This window comes from Eleutherodactylus coqui, chromosome 3 (assembly GCF_035609145.1).
Source record: "Eleutherodactylus coqui strain aEleCoq1 chromosome 3, aEleCoq1.hap1, whole genome shotgun sequence".
Lineage (NCBI taxonomy): Eukaryota > Metazoa > Chordata > Amphibia > Anura > Eleutherodactylidae > Eleutherodactylus > Eleutherodactylus coqui.
In genome coordinates, this window is record NC_089839.1 from 157278062 (window position 1) to 157300609 (window position 22548).

At 45.2% G+C, this 22548-nt stretch overlaps 1 protein-coding gene across 1 annotated transcript in view; it reads left to right on the forward strand.

The window, feature by feature from the left end:
* Positions 1 to 22548, forward strand: part of CACNA1I (calcium voltage-gated channel subunit alpha1 I) — a 459267-nt gene that overhangs the window by 414120 nt on the left and 22599 nt on the right. The window contains exon 32 of the mRNA XM_066596427.1: positions 11834 to 11950. Coding sequence (XP_066452524.1) covers positions 11834 to 11950 — 117 coding nt within the window. The remainder of the gene's footprint in view (positions 1 to 11833; positions 11951 to 22548) is intronic.

Consider the following 22548-nt stretch of genomic DNA (forward strand, 5'->3'; position numbering starts at 1 on the left):
AGAGTGCAAAATTCCAAAGAAAAAAAATATCTCGGTAAAAGTTGATGTATCCGATTATAGAAATGACATGCAGAAACATTGGCATTTTTCTTGTGAGACACACAGAGCAAGGTCATAGCCGTACTTGCCTGAACTGACATTTTTATGGCAAGTGACTTAATGATGCTATTTGCTTTATTACTCTGCCCAGATTTTCACATTTTCTGTCAAAATCATGTCTCTTATCAGCTTATGGATCATTTACATATATTTCACGGGAGCCCAGTACAGTGTTCTCATCTCCATTCATAGGCTGCATTTGCCATTATATATGCTGAAAATACGGCAACAGTAGAATCGTGTTTAAGAGAGTCTTTAGGGAATTTTGTTGATCCAGAGATTAATCCCTTACATGGGGAAAGTTGCCTTCCTCTGGATCAACACTGGGGAGTAACAGGCTGAACTGGATGGACATATGTCTTTTTCCAGCCTTACATGCTATGTTATTATATGTGGCTTATTCGCACAGACACATTTGACCCATAGGTTCTTTTAGATGCGATTTTGTTGATGCGCCTACTCTGTGTGAAAGAAGCCTCAGAGAAGTATTTTGAAGAGTATTTAGTTTAATGAAGCCTTGAAACTCAAGTATCCTCCATTAAGCCATCAGTGTGTGTGTGCTCCTTGAAGACCATAATCTCTAGTGGGGACCCCATATGGTGTTCACATTTGTTACCCCTGAACACGCTTTGCATGACCCTTAGGCCAACTCCTTACCCCCTTGTTTTTTTTTATTTACACTGCAGTTCTTATGTAAAGTGGGATCTTATAAGGGTTCTTACCATCCAATAGTAAGGAGTATGGGAACAACCAGAAGTAGGCGCTAGAAGGGCCCATATGAGCTGCATGATGTATATAGTGATGGTAGGTACATGGGGCTACAGGAATCAAACTTGAAATACCATACAACTTTTTAGATTATTACCTAAACATGCTCGTAGCTGAATGGGGAATCTGCAATAATAACATTATGTACAGGGATTGGAGGCAATACCCAGATAGTATCTCCATCCATGCAATGACAGTGCTTGCCTTTAATTATACTACAGCATGGACCGGCTGAATGTATTGTATTCTGCAAGTTCAGGCATTGTGACATTTACTGTATGGATATTTATATTGTTCCAGTTTGTTAAATTTAGATAATAGAGACCCCTCCCTGCAGCACACAAAAAGGGCAGACTCACAAAGACAAAAGTTGCACACGCAATATGCAGAAAATAGAACCCATTGATTTCAATAGGTTAGTCCCCTTAACCCACTGTTGCACATGCATTCCACACATGTGATAAAAACACAGCATGCTCTGTTTTAGGGCTTCGACAGACGAGCAAATACTCTCACCACTACGGAGTGTATTTGCACATGAACAGGTCCAAAGTCTTTTTTTAACTTTTTGCTGCAGTTCAAACTCCGCACTATTGCGCTCGCAAAAAAAAAAGCTGAAGCCTATCTTTACTCGCACGTAGGAATATCATGAGAAACACACCTGTGATATTAATGGCTTTCCTTTGTTGCATTTCTTTGGGTGTGATTTTCACGTCTGCAAAATTTCGCAAACACAGTCGCCTCTTTAAGCCCTCAGTGCACATTTGGACAGCAAATGTCCCATACATTTAGGGGAGGTGTGCAAATGCACACTCAATATCTGAACAATTATGCAATACACTGTGGAATTTCACAGGGCAAGACCTCATTCACACGAGCGTTTTTATGCGGCTATTTAGCCATGTAAAAATTATGGATGAAAATCACAACCATGCGAGGCTTTGGATTCCAATGTATTCGATCACATGGACGGTTTTCAGGCGCATGAAAAAAAAATCGTACCGTCAAAACATCAAATCGATGACTGTTTTCGGGTCTTGACCTATCTTTTGACTAGAAATGCAGGAAACTCCCATAGACTCCTACGGGGGCTTAAAAAAAGGGAGTTTAGCTGCAACCAGTGCTCAGATACTAAGACAGTTGGCTCTATTTAAGCTAATAGAAAGATTTCTGCCTACCAATGGAATTCCGCGCTTAGGTTTCCTAAGTTCCCCCATCTCTAGGTAGGTCATGTCGCATACTACAGGACATTGACCAACATTTATTAGAGTTAGGTTTCTGCAAACCACTGTCATTTAGGCTGCTCAAGTTTTCAACAAGTAAATAGAGACAGATATTCCTGAGGGATCATTGATCTCTGTCATTGCGGTATATAGCGGAGGCTCAGCTGATAGAAGAGGGGCGTGCTCTACTTCTTGTAACTTGCAGGACTTCACCATATGTTTGTGAACTGTCTGTCCGGGTTCTCAGATTGCTTCTCTGTTGCTTCTTTACTGTTGTGTAAACTTTGTGATACTTTGTAGCGAAAATGATTTGGTAATTCTTCATTTTTAGGCATTTTTTGGTTGTTAATCCAATCTTGATCATGGGCTATTCTCAAAGCTCTAGGAAAGTACTCCCTGATGTCCCAGGGAAGGATCCAATCCCATCCCTGGTGCTAAATATACAGTTTCTGTTTTTGAGCTCGGACCTCATCAGTATGACTACCAGACAAGTACGCTGCTTCCCTAATTAGGAACATCCAAGATGTACAAGCGCTGTAATGCATTTTGTGTTCCATTTATTCTGCATACTACTATAATGCCCTCACTCCATTCATCTTATTATCCTGGACTTGCAATTCTTACTTTACATGGCGGCACAAATTAAGGTCTGTTTACACCAAATGATGTATCATTCGAACGAGCGAATGATGTCAGAGTTAGCTTGTTCTCTTGTGCAGCCTGTTTATACTCATTCAGGCATGAAGTCATTCACATTCAATGTATAAGGCTGGCCTCATACCGCCAGATTTAAATTGCGGATTCCGCGATCGTCGCCCGTGCAGATGATGCACAGTAATATGCGGGCATTGAAAGGCATGTTGTTTCGACTTTTGCCTCACACTGTGGGTATCAATTGCATATTCCACGAGTGAAAGAGAAATCGCAGCATTGTCTATTTTAGCACAGATTTCGGGCGGATGGACTCCATTGATATCTATAGATCCCCGCAAATAATATTGCACATGGGCGGTGGAATCATTCGTAATTTGCTGGGAGAGAGAGAGCGAGGGAAAAATCACCTTGGCTGTGTTATAGTACTTTCTGATGTTATTTTGTGTTTGCGATTTTTCTTCCACGTGAATGATACACTGTCCACATGTGTACATCCGCACGGAAAACCGCATCCATATGTGAACAATCGCAATTACTTTATGTGATTACTCACTGAGGACATCCGCAAACAGAACCCAACCCGTTCGTGTGAACTCGGCCTAAGTGAATGAGTAGGTCTGAATGATATTTAAACTTAACGATAAGCGAACGAGCCAACAGTGGTTTTCATGTTTGTGGGAAATGAATGATGAACGATAAGCAAACAAATTATCATTTGTTCATATTGTATTTCCAGAGTTGACAGTGGGGGAACGGCAGGGAGGTACTTACATCCCGGACTCCACAGATCACCTACTTTTAGCTCATAAGCTTAGATCATTCTGCAAAATGCAGGTGACAGAGTCTCTTTATGGCCTAATGCACACGGCTGGGTCGGATGCAGTGTACCTCCCCCGATTCTTCCTCTCTGCGCTGCGGATGTGCTGGCCGGCGCGTCGGTGCACATCCGCAGTGCAGAGAATGTTGTTCTGTCGCGCTGGCGATGACGCAGATCCACAGCGATTTCGAAATTTGCATTTCAGAATCGCCGCAGGTCGATGCATTAGAAGCCGTCTGTGCAAGTCCCGCATGAAAATAGAGCATGATGTGATTCTTCCTCCGTGAGTGGAAATAGCAAGTGATTTCCTCTCATGTGCATGAAAGAATCATTTTACATTGCATGCTACGGATGGACATTGCTGCGGAATCCGCGACCAGATGCCCGCCGCAGATTTTGCTGCAAAAGTCCACCCATGTGCATTGGGCCTAAAGCATAGGAAGTCGCATAACTTCTTAATAACATGATAAAAGTTTCCATAAAACAGGAACCTTCCTTTAACGATTATTGTTTATAGCAAATGTAGCAAAAATGAGAAAAAGCTTCTGTGCACTAAGCCAAACAGGAAAGACATGCAGAATTTCTGTAAACCTGATACTTCAGTCCTGGATTTTGCTTTGTAACCTAGTACAGAGAAGTGCTACAATATTGTTACTATGAACTGCAACATCCTTTACAGTGATGAGCAAACTTTTGGTTTCACCTGGTTCGGTGAATTTCAGCAAAAAGTTTGGTTCAGTCTGAAATCGTTCAACCGCATTTCACCAATCCCCCTTCGGCCTCTTCACATGGGCATATCTATACACAACATTTACACACACAATATGCAGGGAATAGAACTCATTGATTACAATGCATCAGCACATATGTCTGTACTTTGCACATGTGAAAAAAACCCATAGCATGCTCTCTTTTTGTGTGTATTTACGCACCAAAGGTCCCCATGGAAGTCTATGGAGGGTACGCAAACGCACAAGCAATGCGCAAGGGGATGCATGAAATACTGCGCAATTCTGCTGGAAAAGTAAAGGCAAATTTAGACACAACGATTATCGCTCAAAAAATCGCTCAAAGCCATCTTTTGAGCGATAATCGTTGTGTGTAATTGCACTTACATCGTGTAGTTTTCGTTAAGCCGTCGCTGATCATTGTCTTTCAGCATGCTGAAAGACAACAATGAGTCTTATCAGGGATTCACAGCGGGATACAGATGATACTATTGTTTCAGCTGCATCCCAATCCCTGATGACAGGCTGGGTATGTATAACAGCCGGGCGCTCAAAGCAGGGACAGCTGGATGCATAAGGCAAGCGGGGACTTCTGCAACCTCCACCGGGAGCGCTTGGCTGTATGACAGCCAGGCGCTCCCAGTGGGGAACAGCTTGATGTAGAGAAACAAGCAGCCACCCGCTTGTCCTCTGCATTCTCCGCTGGGAGCGCTCAGCTGTATGACATCCGGGCGCTCCCAGTGGCAAACAGCTGGATGCAGAGAACAAGCACCCCCCACATCCTACGGAGTGCAAGGTGATCGCTCAACGTTTGAGTGATCATCTTGCGATGTAAATGACACAACAATTATCGCTCAAAAGTCACTCAAAGGACATCTTTTGAGCGATATTCATTGTGTCTAAATGAGCCTTAAGATACCTGAAACTCATTAGGCTAAATAGCCATTTAAATGCTTAAAGGCATGCTTTAAGGGCATGTTTGTGCTCCAGGCACAAATGAACATGCCCTATGGGGCAAAAAGTACAGTAATATACACCAACACAGGTGCGACAAAAAACGTGTTCATAGCGCAATTGCGCTGCATTTAGGCAATGCTCAATTGTGAATCCACTCTAAGAGCCATAAAACCCCTACGGAACACACTTAAATCACCAAGTAGTGTATCTAAGGACATTTGAGCTGTTTTAAATAAAGTTAATGGAGGAAAAATGAAAAAGCTGAAATAGAAAAAAAGATTATTTTTTCTCCTCCTTCCTTCTTTTTCCTTCTCCTTTTCTCTTTCTCCTCCTTCCTCCTTCTTCTTTTAGCGGGTTCAGCAGAGACAAACTGTCTAAAGTTTTCACCAAACCAAACTTTAAGCAGAGTTAAACCCAAAACAGCGTTTGACTGTTTCAGTTCGCTCAACACTAATTCTTTATACGGTTTCCGAAGACATTTAGTTTATAGATACTTTACATAAAAATTACCAGTGACATAAACAAAAATCGAGTAATGTATTACTATTAACTCCTGTTATCTGTGGAAGTGATATTGGCATAGAGCAGCTGCATGAGGCCGGGATCGTTCATTGTAGATTTGCTGAAGTTTGTTTATGCTTTTTGGGAATTTTAAGATCTGTTCCCAGTTATCAAGAAACCGCATCAAAAGGAATAATGTGAAATAGGACTCACAATCTGTTTTTCTGGGGGTTGCCAGCCAGCGGCTCCACTAGCTATGATCTGTTTTACATGTGTAGATAGATTGTTGTAAACACCACTTTGTGATTTTATTATTAAACTGCTGTTTGAGAAATTCTGTTATATACCTTTTAAAAGGGGTTGTCTACTTTTGAACTATTGGTGATCCTTCCTCTTCAATAGTTGACTAGCAGTGGTCTACCACCAGTGAAACCCACCAGTCAGCTATTCCAAATGCTGCCCTAATAGTGTACACAACCAGAAGACAGTTCTGTATACTCTGCAGCAGCCTGGGTTATATTGCAGGCACTTTCCCAATTGAATTTAAGAGGACAGTGGGCCTCCGACAATCAACTATTGATGACCTATCCTGAGAATAGGTCATCTATAGTTCAAAGGTGGGCAATCCCTTTAAGACTTAATTCATATACAGTGGTGCCTTGGGTTAAGAGTTTAATTCGTCCTGTGACGGAGCTCTTAACCCAAAACACTCTTATCTCAAAACCAGTTTCCCCATTGAAATGAATGGAAAAGCCATTAATCCATTCTGGATCGTGAAGCTCTCCCACTGATTTCAATGGGGATGACGTTGCCTGATTAAAAGCAATAGTATGCCGGCATCCCTACAGTGGTTTTCGGGGAAGGGCTTTAAATATAATCCCTTCCCTGAAATCATCCCTAGCTGCAGTAAATAAATAAATAAAATACATACTCACCTGTCTGCGCCGCTTGTTCTCCCTGTAGTGCTCTGAAACTTTTCGGCAGGCTGGGATTAAAAATGCAGGGAGGACAAGCGGCGGCTAGACATGCCTGAGACCCAGCAGCGGCGGACAGGTGAGTATATATTTTTTACTACAGCTAGGGATGATTTTCAGGGAAGGGCTCACATTTAAAGCCCTTCCCTAAAAATCACTGCAGGGGTTGTCGGCAGGCCATTGCTTTCAATGGGGCCACTGGCAGCAGCGGCGGCCCCATTGAGAGCAAGGCTCTTAACCCACGTTTCTGCTCTTAAGTCAAAGCAAAAATTCGGGAGAGAGCCTGCTTTTAAGTCAAAAAGCTTGTAAGTTGAGGCACTCTTAACTCAAGGTGTCACTGTATTCACAAAATTCCAGACAAAATAGCACAGCATACTCTTATAATAGAGCCAAACAATGAAAAACCATAGTGCAAGTGTGAACAAAACCTAAAACTGTGTTCACATCTGTTCTGGAGGCTCAGTTCGAAGTTTCCAGCACAAATCTGACATGAAATCCCAGATGAAATAGAGCAGCAGGTTGCACTATTTTGTGTGGAAAAATTTCTGCTCACACAGCGAAAACTGGATGGAGCCTATTACATTGTCAGGGGGTTCCATTCAGTGGAGTCCAGGTCTGGAGTGTACCTGATCCAACACTTCCAGCTTTTCTGTTGTTTATTTAACTAGATGCTATCCTAGAATGATAGAGTTGGAAGGGACCTCCAGGGTCATCGGGTCCAACCCCCTGCTCAGTGCAGAATTCACTAAATCATCCCCGACAGATATTTGTCCAGCCTCTGATAATATCTAAGGTTCCATACTTTACTTAAAGGGTATCTGTCAGTTACCTTATGAGTCCCTATGCGGTTCATTAAAATTAATTCATTCACTGCTCCAACCACCCTCCCTCACTCCTGATGCTAAATGATAGGTCTCTCTGTGTAAAGGTGCCTTTTATTCCCATTACCTGAATAATTGCTTGAAACAGCCATTTTTGGTGACAGTTGTCCCGTGTACGCATAGCCACCAAAAGGGCACAGAGCAACAAATTGCTCAGTAGTCGCTTTATTTCAGCACCCTAATGTGAAGAGACAAGTCACAAACTTCATGATTAGTTTAAGCAGATGTTGTTCACTCTTTTAACAACTTCCTTTTCAATGTGAATGGAGGGGGCAGCCGGAGAGATCTCAGGCGCACTCCGCTTCCATTCACTTAATACTGTGTGAAACCAAAAGGAGCGATAGTCATTGGGACTGCTGTGCATATAGAGAGACCTAGGGGTCTACCTAAAGGCTCAGGGGCCCGGGTGTAAAAGTTCAGCTCGTGGCCCACCCTCGTACTTATACCTAAATCGTGCTGCATACAGCTGCAAAATGAATTTCCATACATGATCTAGCCCCTTGGTGTAATCTTTCCAAACATGACTCACTTCCTGCACTACATGAAAATTAGTTTGCAGCCCCTTAGGCCACTCTTACAAGCACACCACTTTTTATTGCTGTTAGAGCGGCGTCCTGAATGCCATGCTAACCGCGGCACAACGCTCTTATTGATTTTAATGGGGTTACTCAGTCCCGAGCTCGAATGCAGTGTTTCCAATGACGCGATCTTCGAGAGCTGTCTGTTCTATTTTTGAACCTCCTCATCTATCACAATGACTGGTGCATTAAAAAGCTCTGTCAAACGCTGTACTATGTGTTCAAAAACGCTGCTCGAAATTGGGGTAAAAATGGCACGATTTTGAGTGCATTTTCTGAATGCATATGAACCCCAATAAAGAAAAACACATTAAAAAACTGCATGCAGTATTCAAAGACCACAGACGTTTTCAAGAAACTGCATACATTATTAAAAACTGCATGTGTTTTTGATGCATTTTTTTATTGTGTATAAAGTACATAATTATATACAGGATATACAGGAAGATGTATAACTTATACCAGCCACAGATAGATAGACAGACAGACAGACAGATACATACCCCAGGGCCCGGACCACTTCTCTGTGTGAGGAGAGCAGCTATACACTGTGTCAGCAGGAGGGGAGCAGCAGGGAGATGACATCATCATCCCTGCTGCACTCCATGCCATAGCTTGCCATGCGGAGCATCTGTGCCCCCCTCCTCCTTCCCCCCTCCTCCCTCCAAGTTCTTCCTCCTGCCTTCTCCTCCTCTTTTCTCGTCTCTGGCTCGTGCTGTCGGACAGACCTCACTAATCACACGTCCGCTGACAGTACGACCTGAATGTGAATTAATATATGGCGGAGGGTGGCCTCTGGGCCCTCTTAAGCACAGGGGCCGGGTTGCCATTGTGACCCCGGCGACCCCTGTTGGTACGCCTATGGAGAGACCTGTAAATCCGCACCAGGAGGGGGATGAGGATGTGGAAAGCAATGAGCAACCCTGAGATAGAGACGTAGAAGGGACCTGACAAGTTCCCTTTAAATAGCCATAGTTTGTGCAGTATGGAAAACAAAATATAATTTGATTCTACTTCTCGGGGATTTAATATCAGTTTGAAATGCTAAAGGAAATTTTTCTTCTGCTGAGATTTACTGCGTTCTGATGCTCCTCAGCATGATAATGCAAACAGCTGGCTTTTTTAGTAACATTACCTGCTGTTTGTTGCTAAGTATGAACTAACATGATTTGAAAGTTTAGTTAGGTTTGCTGAGAATTGCCATTTAGAAATGTGTTACTTGCTTCTTATATACAGACTACAAACTGACACTGTGTACTAAAAGGCAGTTTGTAGTATATATCTAGATGAACTGACAATGTGCATTAAAGGGGTATTCCAATGCATATGTGATAAATATCTAATAGATGTGAAACCCACCTTTGGGACTTGTACCCATCTACAGAATGGATGTCTCCCGATCCCATCTTACTTGTTGAAGGGGCCATTGTGATTACAGACACAGCAGAGCAAACTGTAATGTGCTGCTTCTGTAACTCCCATTCACTTCCACTGGAGTTATAGAAACAGTAAGCTCAGCTGCTTCCATAATGGTAATTGACCCTTCCATTCACAACAAAGGGACAGGGATTGGAAATTTCCATTCTGATGATAAGAGCAGGTCCTAGAGGTGTGATTTGTATCTATCAGGCATTTATGGAAATACCGTGGATATGTAATTAATGTCTAAGATGAGAATACCCCTTTAAGACTAAGGATACACGGCATGCAGTACAAACTCACAGTCATATTGAAGTCAAATTTGAATGCATCTTCTGTTATTCCCTATGTGGAATTCCCTTGCATCTGCTGGAAAATGTTCCAATCATCTTGAAATTTTTGCAGTAGCCCCAATATCAAAAGAGTCTTCTTACTCACAGGAAACAACATAAGTCTCCATTGTAGACCAAGCTTAAAGGCCCATTTTGATACAACGATTATCGCTCAAAATTCGCTCAAAAGCCATCTTTTTTTTAGCGATAATCATTGCATGTAAATGTGCCTATCTTTCACTTTTCTGCTGAGTGATGGATTTCAGTTCAGCATGAAATCCATTGTTCAGCAGAACAGCTGATAAGAAGGACCCCATGCTGTGTTCTGCCCACAGAGAGCTGATAACAGCTGATTACAGTGTCAAAGCTGTTAGCCCTGTGGTAGAACAAAGGGAATGCATTCAGGGAACAGCGGGTGGTCGTTTCTCTGAACACAGCTCCCAGTGGCTCACATGCTACTAATTGGTACTAATAGGCATTAGTACCAAGTAGTAGTATATGCAAAAATGATCGCTCAAAAGCCATCTTTTGAGCGATCATCTTTGTGACTAAATGAACCTTAAATCTCAGGCAGTACAGTTTAGCAAAAAGAGGGTTTATCTTCAAATTATATTTATTAGAATCCCAAATGTAATACAGAATGGGAAATCTAACCCTAACGCAACTGATCCTACAAAGTACTAAACATAATAGCATTTAGAAGAGAAGCAATTTGCTAAACTAGCCAAACTGCAGTAATGTAAATGACAATAACTGTATTATATAATCTTCCATCAGGAACTATATAAAACAGTTAATGCTCAGTTTTGTATTCCCAGGGAGTAGACACTACATTGTCTTAAATTATGAGAGTTTACTGCTTTTACTATAGACTTAGCTTCTAGTAGTCTATTTAGATGTATTGTATTTCTACCAGTATAGTATATTCTTCTCCAGAAAGTTTTTTGCTTAAATCAAAGTACTGGATTGGAGCTTAGACTACTTGGGAATACACACATTACTTGGTACTGTTTTTCCTTATGGAGACTGCAAAGTTGGCATAGGGAGACTTATAGACAATGGCCCCCTGGGAAAAAACATATGCAAATGGGAGATGGTATAATGCCCCTGTATTGCCACCTATTGGTAGGTAGCTTCCTTATAAGTCATTATTTGACATTTTAACAGGCCTTACGATATGACTAAGGATATACGCCAAACCAAAGTCTTCTTATGGGAAAGATTCTGGTTTGGTTTATATTCTTTGGTTGCAAGACAAGTTAAAAAGTTGAACTTTGACTTAGGGAAGCTACCTTCCAGTTAACGTTACAGAGGCATTATAGCATCTTCTATTTGTATACCTTGGTACTTGGATGCATGTACTTATAAGCAGGTCCTATGTGGTTAATTGTTCCAATAGGAATGTTGCAAAGTTGTTATAATTTTAATTAGCTACATTTAGGCCTGCCGTCTTGAAATATAATACCACTGTTTGATTAATGATCTCCATTGAAAAGCACCACAGCCATGTGGAAAGTGTTGGTATAATTGCCAATTAACGTTACTGCAATGTGTATTGATTAGTGTACTGTAGCTCTTACTTACTAAACATTTCTGAGCCAGTGTGCTCTCTCAGAGACCAACAGTCCTGCAGGTGCTAGAATGGGTTTATCTACAAACAACAGTGCCGACTTCCATGCATTGCTTATGAGTTGTATTGACTTTGTGCACCGTGGGATTAGCATATTGGATTAACATAAAATACCTGCTCTCCCTTAGACAAAACAGTCAGGGGTGATTTAACTAAAGCTTCTGGAAGCTTAATTCTCTAATCAGAGATTGTATGCTAAGCAGGACTCAACAAGTAAAATGTTTGAACGGGGTAACTCACAAATCCACATCACTAATAATGGTTTTGCTTAGGTCCAGCTGGCAGAAATGGAGGCCTTTTCTTTAACCTCTGACAAGTCTTCTTCAGTATTGACTGATGATCTCAGTTCAGAAGAACAAGGTGTCACAAGTCAGTTAAAGGAGATGAAGGTAAAAGCATATTTTGTATGTAAATTGTATTCTAAGCCGAGGAGATTTGATTTATTTCCCTTATCTCAGTTAGGCCCATGGGCACCATCCAACAGCTCATTGTATGTGTTCATTTTATGGCTTCATGACAGCACTAAATTGGATGTTCTTTGATTGGTGCTTCACAGTAGATGGACCATTACTGTATAAATGCATTGTTTTCAACACTTTTTTGTATTACATCTTATATATTTCATGTTATTATTTGATAACCTAAATCACTTTATGTTATACTTTTGTTCCATATTGCTATCTTTACACTTTTCATGTCATTAAGCCATGGACAATCACGAAATAATGTTGCCTGTACAGTAGACTCAGGTCTCTTGGATATACTGTACATGTACAGAATAATGCAATACCTAATTAGGACAAAAAAAGTAAAAGGTGTATGAAGATATTCTAAAGGTCGTTGACTACACTGCAAGGACTATTCCTGAGAGTTTGGCCATAATACCCTTTTAAGTTTGCCCTTTCCAATCTCAGCAATGAAGTACACTTAATTAAATGTAAGTATGCAGAATTGATTTTTCTTTTATATCTTTTTTATAAATGCTTTGGCTTTTTTAATTTGGGAAGAACTTCCTGGGGGCGGCCATATTGGAGTCATACACTTCTCTTCTGAATTGTCTGTATAGAAAGTAGTATGTGTGTTTTATCTCAGTTCCAATGAAAGGAAGTTAATAACCAAAGAAATGTCAATAGACTAAAAGCTCTTTTACATAGAACGATAATTGTCTGGTGCAAACACGGCCGGAGACTGAACAACGAACATAATTTGTTCGCTTATCATTCGTCATTCAGTTTCTGCAGGCATAAAAATCAAACGACGATTGTTCCATGTAAACGGGCAGTTGGTCATCTATGAACGACTCTCTGTTTACAGTGAATGGAGGCAGGTAACCAGATAAGAGGGGGTGGGAAATTTCTTTTCATAAGTTTTAGGAGTCAATCCAGTGAAAATCATTAAAATATAATTTGATTCCTCTACCCCAGTGATTTTGAGGTGAGCGGTTGGAAGTGATCTCCGCCTCGCTCTACCTTCATTTACTGAATGCTTATCGGTCCTGTGTGAAAGCACCCGTAAATCGTCCTATCTAAAAAGAGACTAAGAGTTTCCATACACATTAATCTAGATCGGCTGATTGTGCTGATTTTGGCAGGACCCACCGATCACCAACTCACCTCCAATGGAGAACTAAGGATCAAGTAGTTGGTTTTCAGCTGCTTGATCCTTTTGCCCCTTGGGCAGTAGCAGTGGCTTCCTCACCTCTCTTTCGTGGACAGCTATGTAAAATGTATGGGCAGCCTAATGCCGGGCTCACACTGGTGGATCGGATGCCACATATGGGTAGTCTGCAGCAAATTCTGACTGTGAGCCTGCTATTACTGTATTGTGAAAACTGTGGGGGCTCACTGGTGGTGATGTGCAGTACAGCTTTTTTGTTTATTTGTATTCCAGCGCTGTCACTTAGCGATGATGCAGGTACCCGCAGCCCATACAAAATGTAAATTACGTATGGACTATGCATTGGACAGCCTCTATTGCCATCAATGGAGGCCTTCCAAGTAGATTACATGGCAAAATAAAGCATAGTGTGATTTTTCTTCTGCTCGCAGAATATGTAATTCGTATCCGCAAGTGTGAATGAAGAAGCAAAAATGCATGTCTTTCAGTGCCCACGTTTTACCATGCATCACCCAGATGGACGGTGATTGTGGAATCCGCAATCCAAATCTGCCCATGTGAGCCCAACCTAAACCAGTATCTAGGAAGAGATGGAATACAGCCCCTTCCCCCCAGAGGCTGAGATGTGACAGAGAAAACTAATACAAAGATTTATCTGTGTATATAGTGGTGTTTTCCTGCCTTATCTAGGCCTCCAACAAATAATATAACAGAGTAGCCATAACTGGAACATTAATTTTATATGGATAGACACTAGAGATGAGCGAGCACCAAAATGCTCGGGTGCTCGTTACTCGAGACGAATTTTTCGCGATGCTCGAGGGTTCGTTTGGAGTAACGAACCCCATTGAAGTCAATGGGCGACTCGAGCATTTTTGTATATCGCCGATGCTCGCTAAGGTTTTCATTCGTGAAAATCTGGGCAATTCAAGAAAGTGATGGGAACGACACAGAAACGGATAGGGCAGGCGAGGGGCTCCATGTTGGGCTGCATCTCAAGTTCCCAGGTCCCACTATTAAGCCACAATAGCGGCAAGAGTGCCCCCCCCTACCAACAATTTTTACTTCTGAAAAACCCTCATTAGCAATGCATACCTTAGCTAAGCACCACACTACCTCCAACAAAGCACAATCACTGCCTGCATGACACTCCGCTGCCACTTCTCCTGGGTTACATGCTGCCCAACCCCCCCCCCCCCCCCCCCCCGCACGACCCAGTGTCCACAGCGCACACCAAAGTGTCCTTGCACTCATGCCACACGCTGGCCTCATAGCCACACCACCCTCATGTCTATTTGTACGTGCGTCTGACATGAGGAGGAACCGCAGGCACACACTGCAGAGGGTTGGCACGGCCAGCCAACGACCCTCTTTAAAAGGGGCGGGGCAATAGCCCACAATGCTGTACAGAAGCAATGAGAAATCCAATCCTGTGCCACCTCCATCAGGAGCTGCACACGTGGGCATAGCAATGGGGAACCCATGTGCCACACACTATTCATTCTGTCAAGGTGTCTGCATGCCCCAGTCAGACCGGGGTTTTTTATAAATAGTCACAGGCAAGTACAACTCCGCAATGGGAATTCCGTGTGCACCCACAGCATGGGTGGCTCCCTGGAACCCACCGGCTGTACATAAATGTATCCCATTGCAGTGCCCTGGACAGCAGAGCTAACGTCAGATTAAATGCAGGTGGGCTTGGGCCCACACTGCATGCCCCAGTCACACTGGGGTTTTTATAAGTAGACACAGGCAGGTACAAATCCCTAATGTGAAGTCCCTGCGGACCCACAGCATGGGTGGCTCCCTGGAACCCACCGGCGGTACATAAATATATCCCATTGCATTGCCCATCACAGCTGAGGTAACGTCAGGTTTAATGCAGGTGGGCTTCGGCCCACACTGCATGCCCCACTCTGACCGGGGTTTTTAATACATAGACACTGGCAGGTACAAATCCCTAATGTGAAGTCCCTGTGGATCCACAGCATGGATGGGTCCCAGGAAGCCACCGGCGGTACATAAATATATCCCATTGCATTGCCCATCACAGCTGAGGTAACGTCCGATTAAATGCAGGTGGTCTTCGGCCCACACTGCATGCCCCAGTCAGACTGGGGTTCTTTAGAAGTGGACACATGCAGTTACAACTCCGTGTGGACCGATAGCATGGGTGGGTTCCAGGAAGCCACCGACGGTACATAACTATATCCCATTGCATTGCCCATCACAGCTGAGGTAACGTCCGATTAAATGCAGGTGGTCTTCGGCCCACACTGTATGCCCCAGTCTGACCGGGGTTTTTAATACATAGACACTGGCAGGTAAAAATCCCTAATGTGAAGTCCCTGTGGACCCACAGCATGGGTGGCTCCCTGGAACCCATTGACGGTACATAAATGTATCCCATTGCAGTGCCCTGCTCAGCAGAGCTAACTTCACATACAATATAGGTGTGCTTCGGCCCACAGTGCATGCCCCAGTCAGACTGGTAATATGTACCTTAACAGTAACCGCGTTGGTGGGAATGTGGTGGCGACTGCGGATCTAGTGGCGCGGTTTTATTTAGTTAGTTTTCGGAATGTGGCCAGGATTAAGTGGACCGTGGCGGGGGGGATGGTGGGGGGGCTCTCTTGTTGTGTCGGTAAAGGTGAAATTCTTGGACTGCCACCAGACGGACCAATGCAAAGGTATTTGCCAAGAATGTTTTCATTGTTGGAGGAGGAGGGGGATGTTTTTGAGGCACTACGTGTCCTCTCCACGTATCCGTGGGTTATATGCACCTTAACAGTAACCGCGTTGGTGGGAAATGGCCTCGCCACCATCATGTCTTTGGGAAGCCTCCGTTTCCACACCCCAGTGACATAGCATTAGCAGCGGTATAGGAAGAGCCCAGAATTAGTAACATTTCAGCGGTAGCATTAGGGACAGGCCCCAGTAACATATCACTAGCAGCATTATAGGGGGAGCACAGTATTAGTTCCATTTCAGTAGTAGTAGCAGTCCAGACAGGCCCCAGTAACAATTCCGAAGCAGCAGTATAGGGGGAGCACAGTATTAGTTCCATTTCTGTAGTAGTAGCAGTCAAGACAGGCCACAGTAACATTCCCGTTGCAGCAGTTTAGGGAGATAACAGTCTCTTTCACATTTCAGTAGTTGCAGTATAGACAAGGCCCCAGTTACATTTATGTTTATGTAGCAAAAGTGTAGGCCAACCCCACACACCTTGCTGTACCATGTACCATTAGCCGCACTAAACACCCTCTCTGACAAGACGCTAGCCGCAGGACAAGCAAGCACCTCCAGGGCATACAGCGCGAGTTCAGGTCACGTGTCCAGCTTCGACACCCAGTAGTTGTAGGGGGCAGAGGCGTCGCGGAGGACGGTCGTGCGATCGGCTTCGTACTCCCTCACCATCCTTTTACAGTGCTCTCACCGACTCAGCCTTGACTGGGGAGCGGTGATACAGTCTTGCTGGGGAGCCATAAAGCTGGCAAAGGCCTTAGAGAGTGTTCCCCTGCCTGCGCTGTATATGCTGCCTGATCTCCACGCCTCCCCTGCTACCTGGCCCTCGGAACTGCGCCTTCTGCCACTAGCGCTGTCGGAAGGGAATTTTACCATCAGTTTGTCCGCCAGGTTCCTGTGGTATAGCATCACTCTCGAACCCCTTTCCTCTTCGGGTATGGGAGTGGAAAGGTTCTCCTTATACCGTGGGTCGAGCAGTATGTACACCCAGTAATCCGTAGTGGCCAGAATGCGTGTAACGCGAGGGTCACGAGAAAGGCATCCTAACATGAAGTCCGCCATGTGTGCCAGGGTACCTGTACGCAACACATGGCTGTCCTCACTAGGAAAATCACTTTCAGGATCCTCCTCCTCCTCCTCAGGCCATACATGCTGAAAGGATGACAGGCAAGCAGCATGGGTACCCTCAGCAGTGGGCCAAGCTGTCTCTTCCCCCTCCTACTCATGCTCCTCCCCCTCCTCCTCCTCAACGCGCTGAGATATGGACATGAGGATGGTATGACTACCAGCGACATACTGTCTTCCCCCGCCTCCGTTTCTGAGCGCAAAGCATCTGCCTTTATGCTATGCAGGGAACTTCTCAAGAGGCATAGCAGAGGAATGGTGACGCTAACGATTGCAGCATCGCTGCTCACCATCAGGGTAGACTCCTCAAAGTTTCCAAGGACCTGGCAGATGTCTGCCAACCAGGCCCACTTTTCTGTAAAGAATTGAGGAGACTGACTCCCACTACGCCGCCCATGTTGGAGTTGGTATACCACTATAGCTCTACGCTGCTCATAGAGCCTGGCCAACATGTGGAGCATAGAGTTCCACCATGTGGGCACGTCGCACAGTAGTCGGTGCACTGGCAGATTAAACCGATGTTGCAGGGTCCGCAGGGTGGCAGCGTCCGTCTTGGACTTGTGGAAATGTGCGCTGACCCGGCGCACCTTTCCGAGCAGGTATGACAAGTGTGGGTAGCTTTTCAGAAAGCGCTGAACCACCAAATTAAAGACGTGGGCCAGGCATGGCACGTGCATGAGGCTGCCGAGCTGCAGAGCCGCCACCAGGTTATGGCCGTTGTCACACATGACCATGCCCGGTTGGAGGCTGAGCGGCGAAAGCTAGCCGTCGGTCTGCTCTGTCAGACCCTGCAGCAGTTCGTGGGCCGTATGCCTCTTCTCTCCTAAGCTGAGTAGTTTCAGCACGGCCTGCTGGCGCTTGCCCACCGCTGTGCTACCGCCCCGCGCGACACCGACTGGTGGCGACGTGCTGCTGCTGACACATCTTGATTGCGAGACAGAGGTTGCGTAGGAGGAGGAGGAGGAGGAGGGTGGTTTAGTGGAGGAAGCATACACCGCCGCAGATACCAGCACCGAGCTGGGGCCCGCAATTCTGGGGGTGGGTAGGACGTGAGCGGTCCCAGGCTCTGACTCGGTCCCAGCCTCCACTAAATTCACCCAATGTGCCGTCAGGGAGATATAATGGCCCTGCCCGCCTGTGCTTGTCCACGTGTCCGTTGTTAAGTGGACCTTGGCAGTAATCGCGTTGGTGAGGGCGCGTACAATGTTGCGGGAGACGTGGTCGTGCAGGGCTGGGACGGCACATCGGGAAAAGTAGTGGCGACTGGGAACAGAGTAGCACGGGGCCGCCACCGCCATCATGTTTTTGAAAGCCTCCGTTTCCACAAGCCTATACGGCAGCATCTCCAGGCTGATCAATTTGGCTATGTGCACGTTTAACACTTGAGCGTGCGGGTGCGTGGCGGCGTACTTGCGCTTGCGCTCAAACAGTTGCACTAGCGACGGCTGGACGGTGCGCTGAGAGAAATTGCTGGATGGGGCCGAGGACAGCGGAGGTGAGGGTGTGGGTGCAGGCCGGGAGACGGTCGTTCCTGTGTCCTGAGAGGGGGGTTGGATGTCAGTGGCAGGTTGGGGCACAGGGGGGAGAGGCAGTGGTGCAAACCGGAGGCGGTGAACGGCCTTCGTCCCACCTTGTGGGGTGCTTGGCCATCATATGCCTGCGCATGCTGGTGGTGGTGGCTCCCCGGCTGATCTTGGCGCGACAAAGGTTGCACACCACTGTTCGTCGACCGTCTGCACTCTCAGTGAAAAACTGCCAGACCTTTGAGCACCTCGGCCTCTGCAGGGTGGCATGGCACGAGGGGGCGCTTTGGGAAACAGTTGGTGGATTATTCGGTCTGGCCCTGCCTCTACCCCTGGCCACCGCACTGCCTCTTCCAACCTGCCCTGCTGCTGCACTTGCCTCCCCCTCTGAAGACCTGTCCTCAGTAGGCTTAGCAAACCAGGTGGGGTCAGTCACCTCATCATCCTGCTGCTCTTCCTCCGAATCCTCTGTGCGCTCCTCCCTCGGACTTACTGCAATTACTACTACCTGAGTGATAGACAACTGTGTCTCATCGTCCTCGTCCTTCTCACCCACTGAAAGCTCTTGAGACAGTTGCCGGAAGTCCCCAGCCTCATCCCCCGGACCCCGGGAACTTTCCAAAGGTTGGGCATCGGTCACGACAAACTCCTCCGGTGGAAGAGGAACCATTGCTGCCCATTCTGGGGCAGGGGCCCGAGAACAGTTCCTGGGAGTCTGCCTGCTCCTCAGAATGTGTCATTGTAATGGAGTGAGGAGGCTGGGAGGAAGGAAGAGCAGCAGCCAGAGGATTCAGAGTTGCAACAGTGGAGGGCGTAGAAGTCTGGGTGGTCGATAGATTGCTGGATGCACTTTCTGCCATCCACGACAGGACCTGCTCACACTGCTCATTTTCTAATAAAGGTCTACCGCGTGGACCCATTAATTGTGAGATGAATCTGGGGACCCCTGAAACTTGCCTCTCTCCTAATCCCGCAGCAGTCAGCTGCGATACACCTGGATCAGGAGCTTGGCCTGTGCCCAAACCCTGACTTGGACCTCCGCGTCCTCGCCCGCATCCACGTCCTCTAGGCCTACCCCTACCCCTCAGCATGGTGTATTACGAGTAGAGCAGAAACCGAACGCTGTAATTAAATGTGCCGCTTAATGGCCTGTGGTTGGAGGCTGACTTCGCTTACGGAACGCACAGCAGAGCCAGGAAACAATTTTGCGCACGCCTGTAGTGAGACGAAGGTGCGTATCACTCAGCTAGTGGAATTCACAGCGCAGAAGCAGTCAAGTCGCCAAAGGGCAGTGGTACGCCTTAAGTATTTGGCTTCCCTTTTTTTTAAATGGTGAGCTGAAACAGCAGACAGATACTGTATGCAGCGTATATTATGTTTACTGTTTCCCTCTGGCGCTATGGTGGCGGTGATGTAACGGGCACAGCAGAGCCAGGAAACAATTTTGCGCAAGCCTGCTGTAACGCTTAGCTGTGTAATAATTAGGACTACTACCCCCAGTACACTGAAGACGGTCACAGGCAGCCCAAATATAGTATTTTTCCCCAATTTTTTTGAAAAAGCCCACTGCCTATATAGACAGTATATCTCTTTCACCTTTCCCTCTTTCCCTGCCTCACCAGTACTGCCCCTATACTCTGTACAATGACTGCAGACTGAGGACGCAATGGTCTGCACGCCCGATATACAAAAAAAAAAAATTGTGCAACACTGCTAAAAGCAGCCTCAACAGTACTGCACACGGTCAGATGTGGCCCTAAGAAGGACCGTTGGGGTTCTTCAAGCCTAAAATAACACCTAACGCTCTCCCTATAGTAGCAGCAGCATCACCAGCACTTTCCCTGATCTATGTCAGAATGCATCTGTGGCGAGCCGCGGGCGGGGCAGATTTTAATACTCAAGTGACACCTGATTTCCCCAGCCACTCACTACAGGGGGGTGGTATAGGGCTGGAACATCACAGGAGGAAGTTGTAATGCCTTCCCTGTCTTTCTATTGGCCAGAAAAGCACGCTAATGTCTCAGAGATGAAAGTGAAAGTAACTCGAACATCGCGTAGTGCTCGTCTCGAGTAACGAGCATCTCGAACACACTAATACTCGAACGAGTATCAAGCTCGGACGAGTACGCTCGCTCATCTCTAATAGACACCAAAAAATGTAACAGAATATCATAAAATATAGAAATCTAACTTAAATAATTTTGCAGTGAAACATTTACTTTATACTGGGGACATTAGAGGTGGTTTCTCATTCTACATACATAATTGTATTAGCATGTACAGTGAGAGTACTGCTCAAGACTGGATATGTACATTGGTGTGCTAAACTGATGATACATGCATAATACTTGTTACAGAATACCCTCAAATGAGAAACGTCACATACTGCATGTCATAGCTTGAATGAGAAGATACAGACTTAAATTATGTGAAACCCATTCTTGAATTTTCATATTAGCTTTGTAAATGCATGTTATAATCAACCTCAATATAATATATCCTGTAGAGAAAAAACACATAGTGGTGAGGGGAGGATAAAATATAAGCAGCACCCTGAATACAATGTTCCTTCTATCTAGTTATAGTGTATCTTCTAACTACTGAAACTTATCTTGTAACTTATGAATATTGCAGGTCCTTTACAGCTCCTACATGATGTGAAGTACCGTAGTAGCCAAGTGTATTGCACTGTCACATAATTGCTTTCTGATGTTGAGGATTGTAAAGGATTGCAAATTGCGTATCTGCAGTGGGGATTTAATAGGGGGCCCTTCCATTACCCTGTGGGGCCCTCACCCAATGTACATTTCTGCATCCATTTTGGTTAACACAGAAGAATAGAATGGGTTGCTTACTTAACCCTTTCCAATCCAATTTGTACCCTGGTTTTCCTAGGGGGCTTACTCTTTTTCTGCTGTTATACAACGGCGCTATCTGTTGGCTAAAGCCAGTGCTGCATGAGGTGACACGTTGGATAGGCTCCGACAGCAGAGAGGCTGGCAATACACAGTAAGAGAACCCCGACGGACGTCTTCCAACATTGGAGCTGTACAGCCTTAAATCATAATGTCTTCAGAGGTCAGACAGTGAATTGGAAAGAGTTTAAGGGGTTTTTCCACTAACATTTTTCACCTATATGTAGTTGTGATTGGCTGGTGGTATGTGCCTGTGTCACATGTTACATGATGGCATGACGATGATAGGCGGAGGTGATACATATTTACAAAACTAACTTTCCTTAACTACAGCAGGAACAGAACACTATTTTACTCCGTATTTCAAATGTTAAGTAATAACTTGACAAACTCTCTTAAAGCAACAGAACTCTAAATATCTCCGGTGTCACAAAATGTACTTTTTGTCCAACGGTGTTCCTCATGACACATAAATTGTTCTTACTTTACTTTGGCAGCAGCAAGGGACATGATTTTCAACATACCTAAATATTCGGCATCTCTTGTCTGAGGCATAACTGTCACGTATCACCTTTAGCCACAGGCCCCGACCTCAAACATTCCATAGGAACAGCATCCTTTCATACAGGCCTTACTGCACCATTACCTCTCTAGTTATAACCATTCACCTGACATCATATGCATTGTATGACTACAACACACATCAATTCGCTATCCTAACCATTAACTTTGAAGGCCTTGCATAAACCTGAACTATGGCGCCATGATCACTGTCACCGTGAGTTCTCATCCCCTTCCCTGGCCAGGAATTTTACATTACACAGTTCCAGGGGTAGTAGTTCACTCGCACATTGTCAACACCTCTCTGGCAATTTGCATCTGCTTCTTTCTTCATCAGTTCTGTTTCCAGCTTCCAACCCTCTCAAAGCATATGTCGCATATCTTTGGCACCACGGCTGTGGTATTTGGCACTACAAGTAGGGAGACTCCCTCTGCTCCCTCGCACTGCGAGGTTCTTCTCTGCCGTGATCTACCTGCCTTCTCATCTTTGTGTCTTCTTCA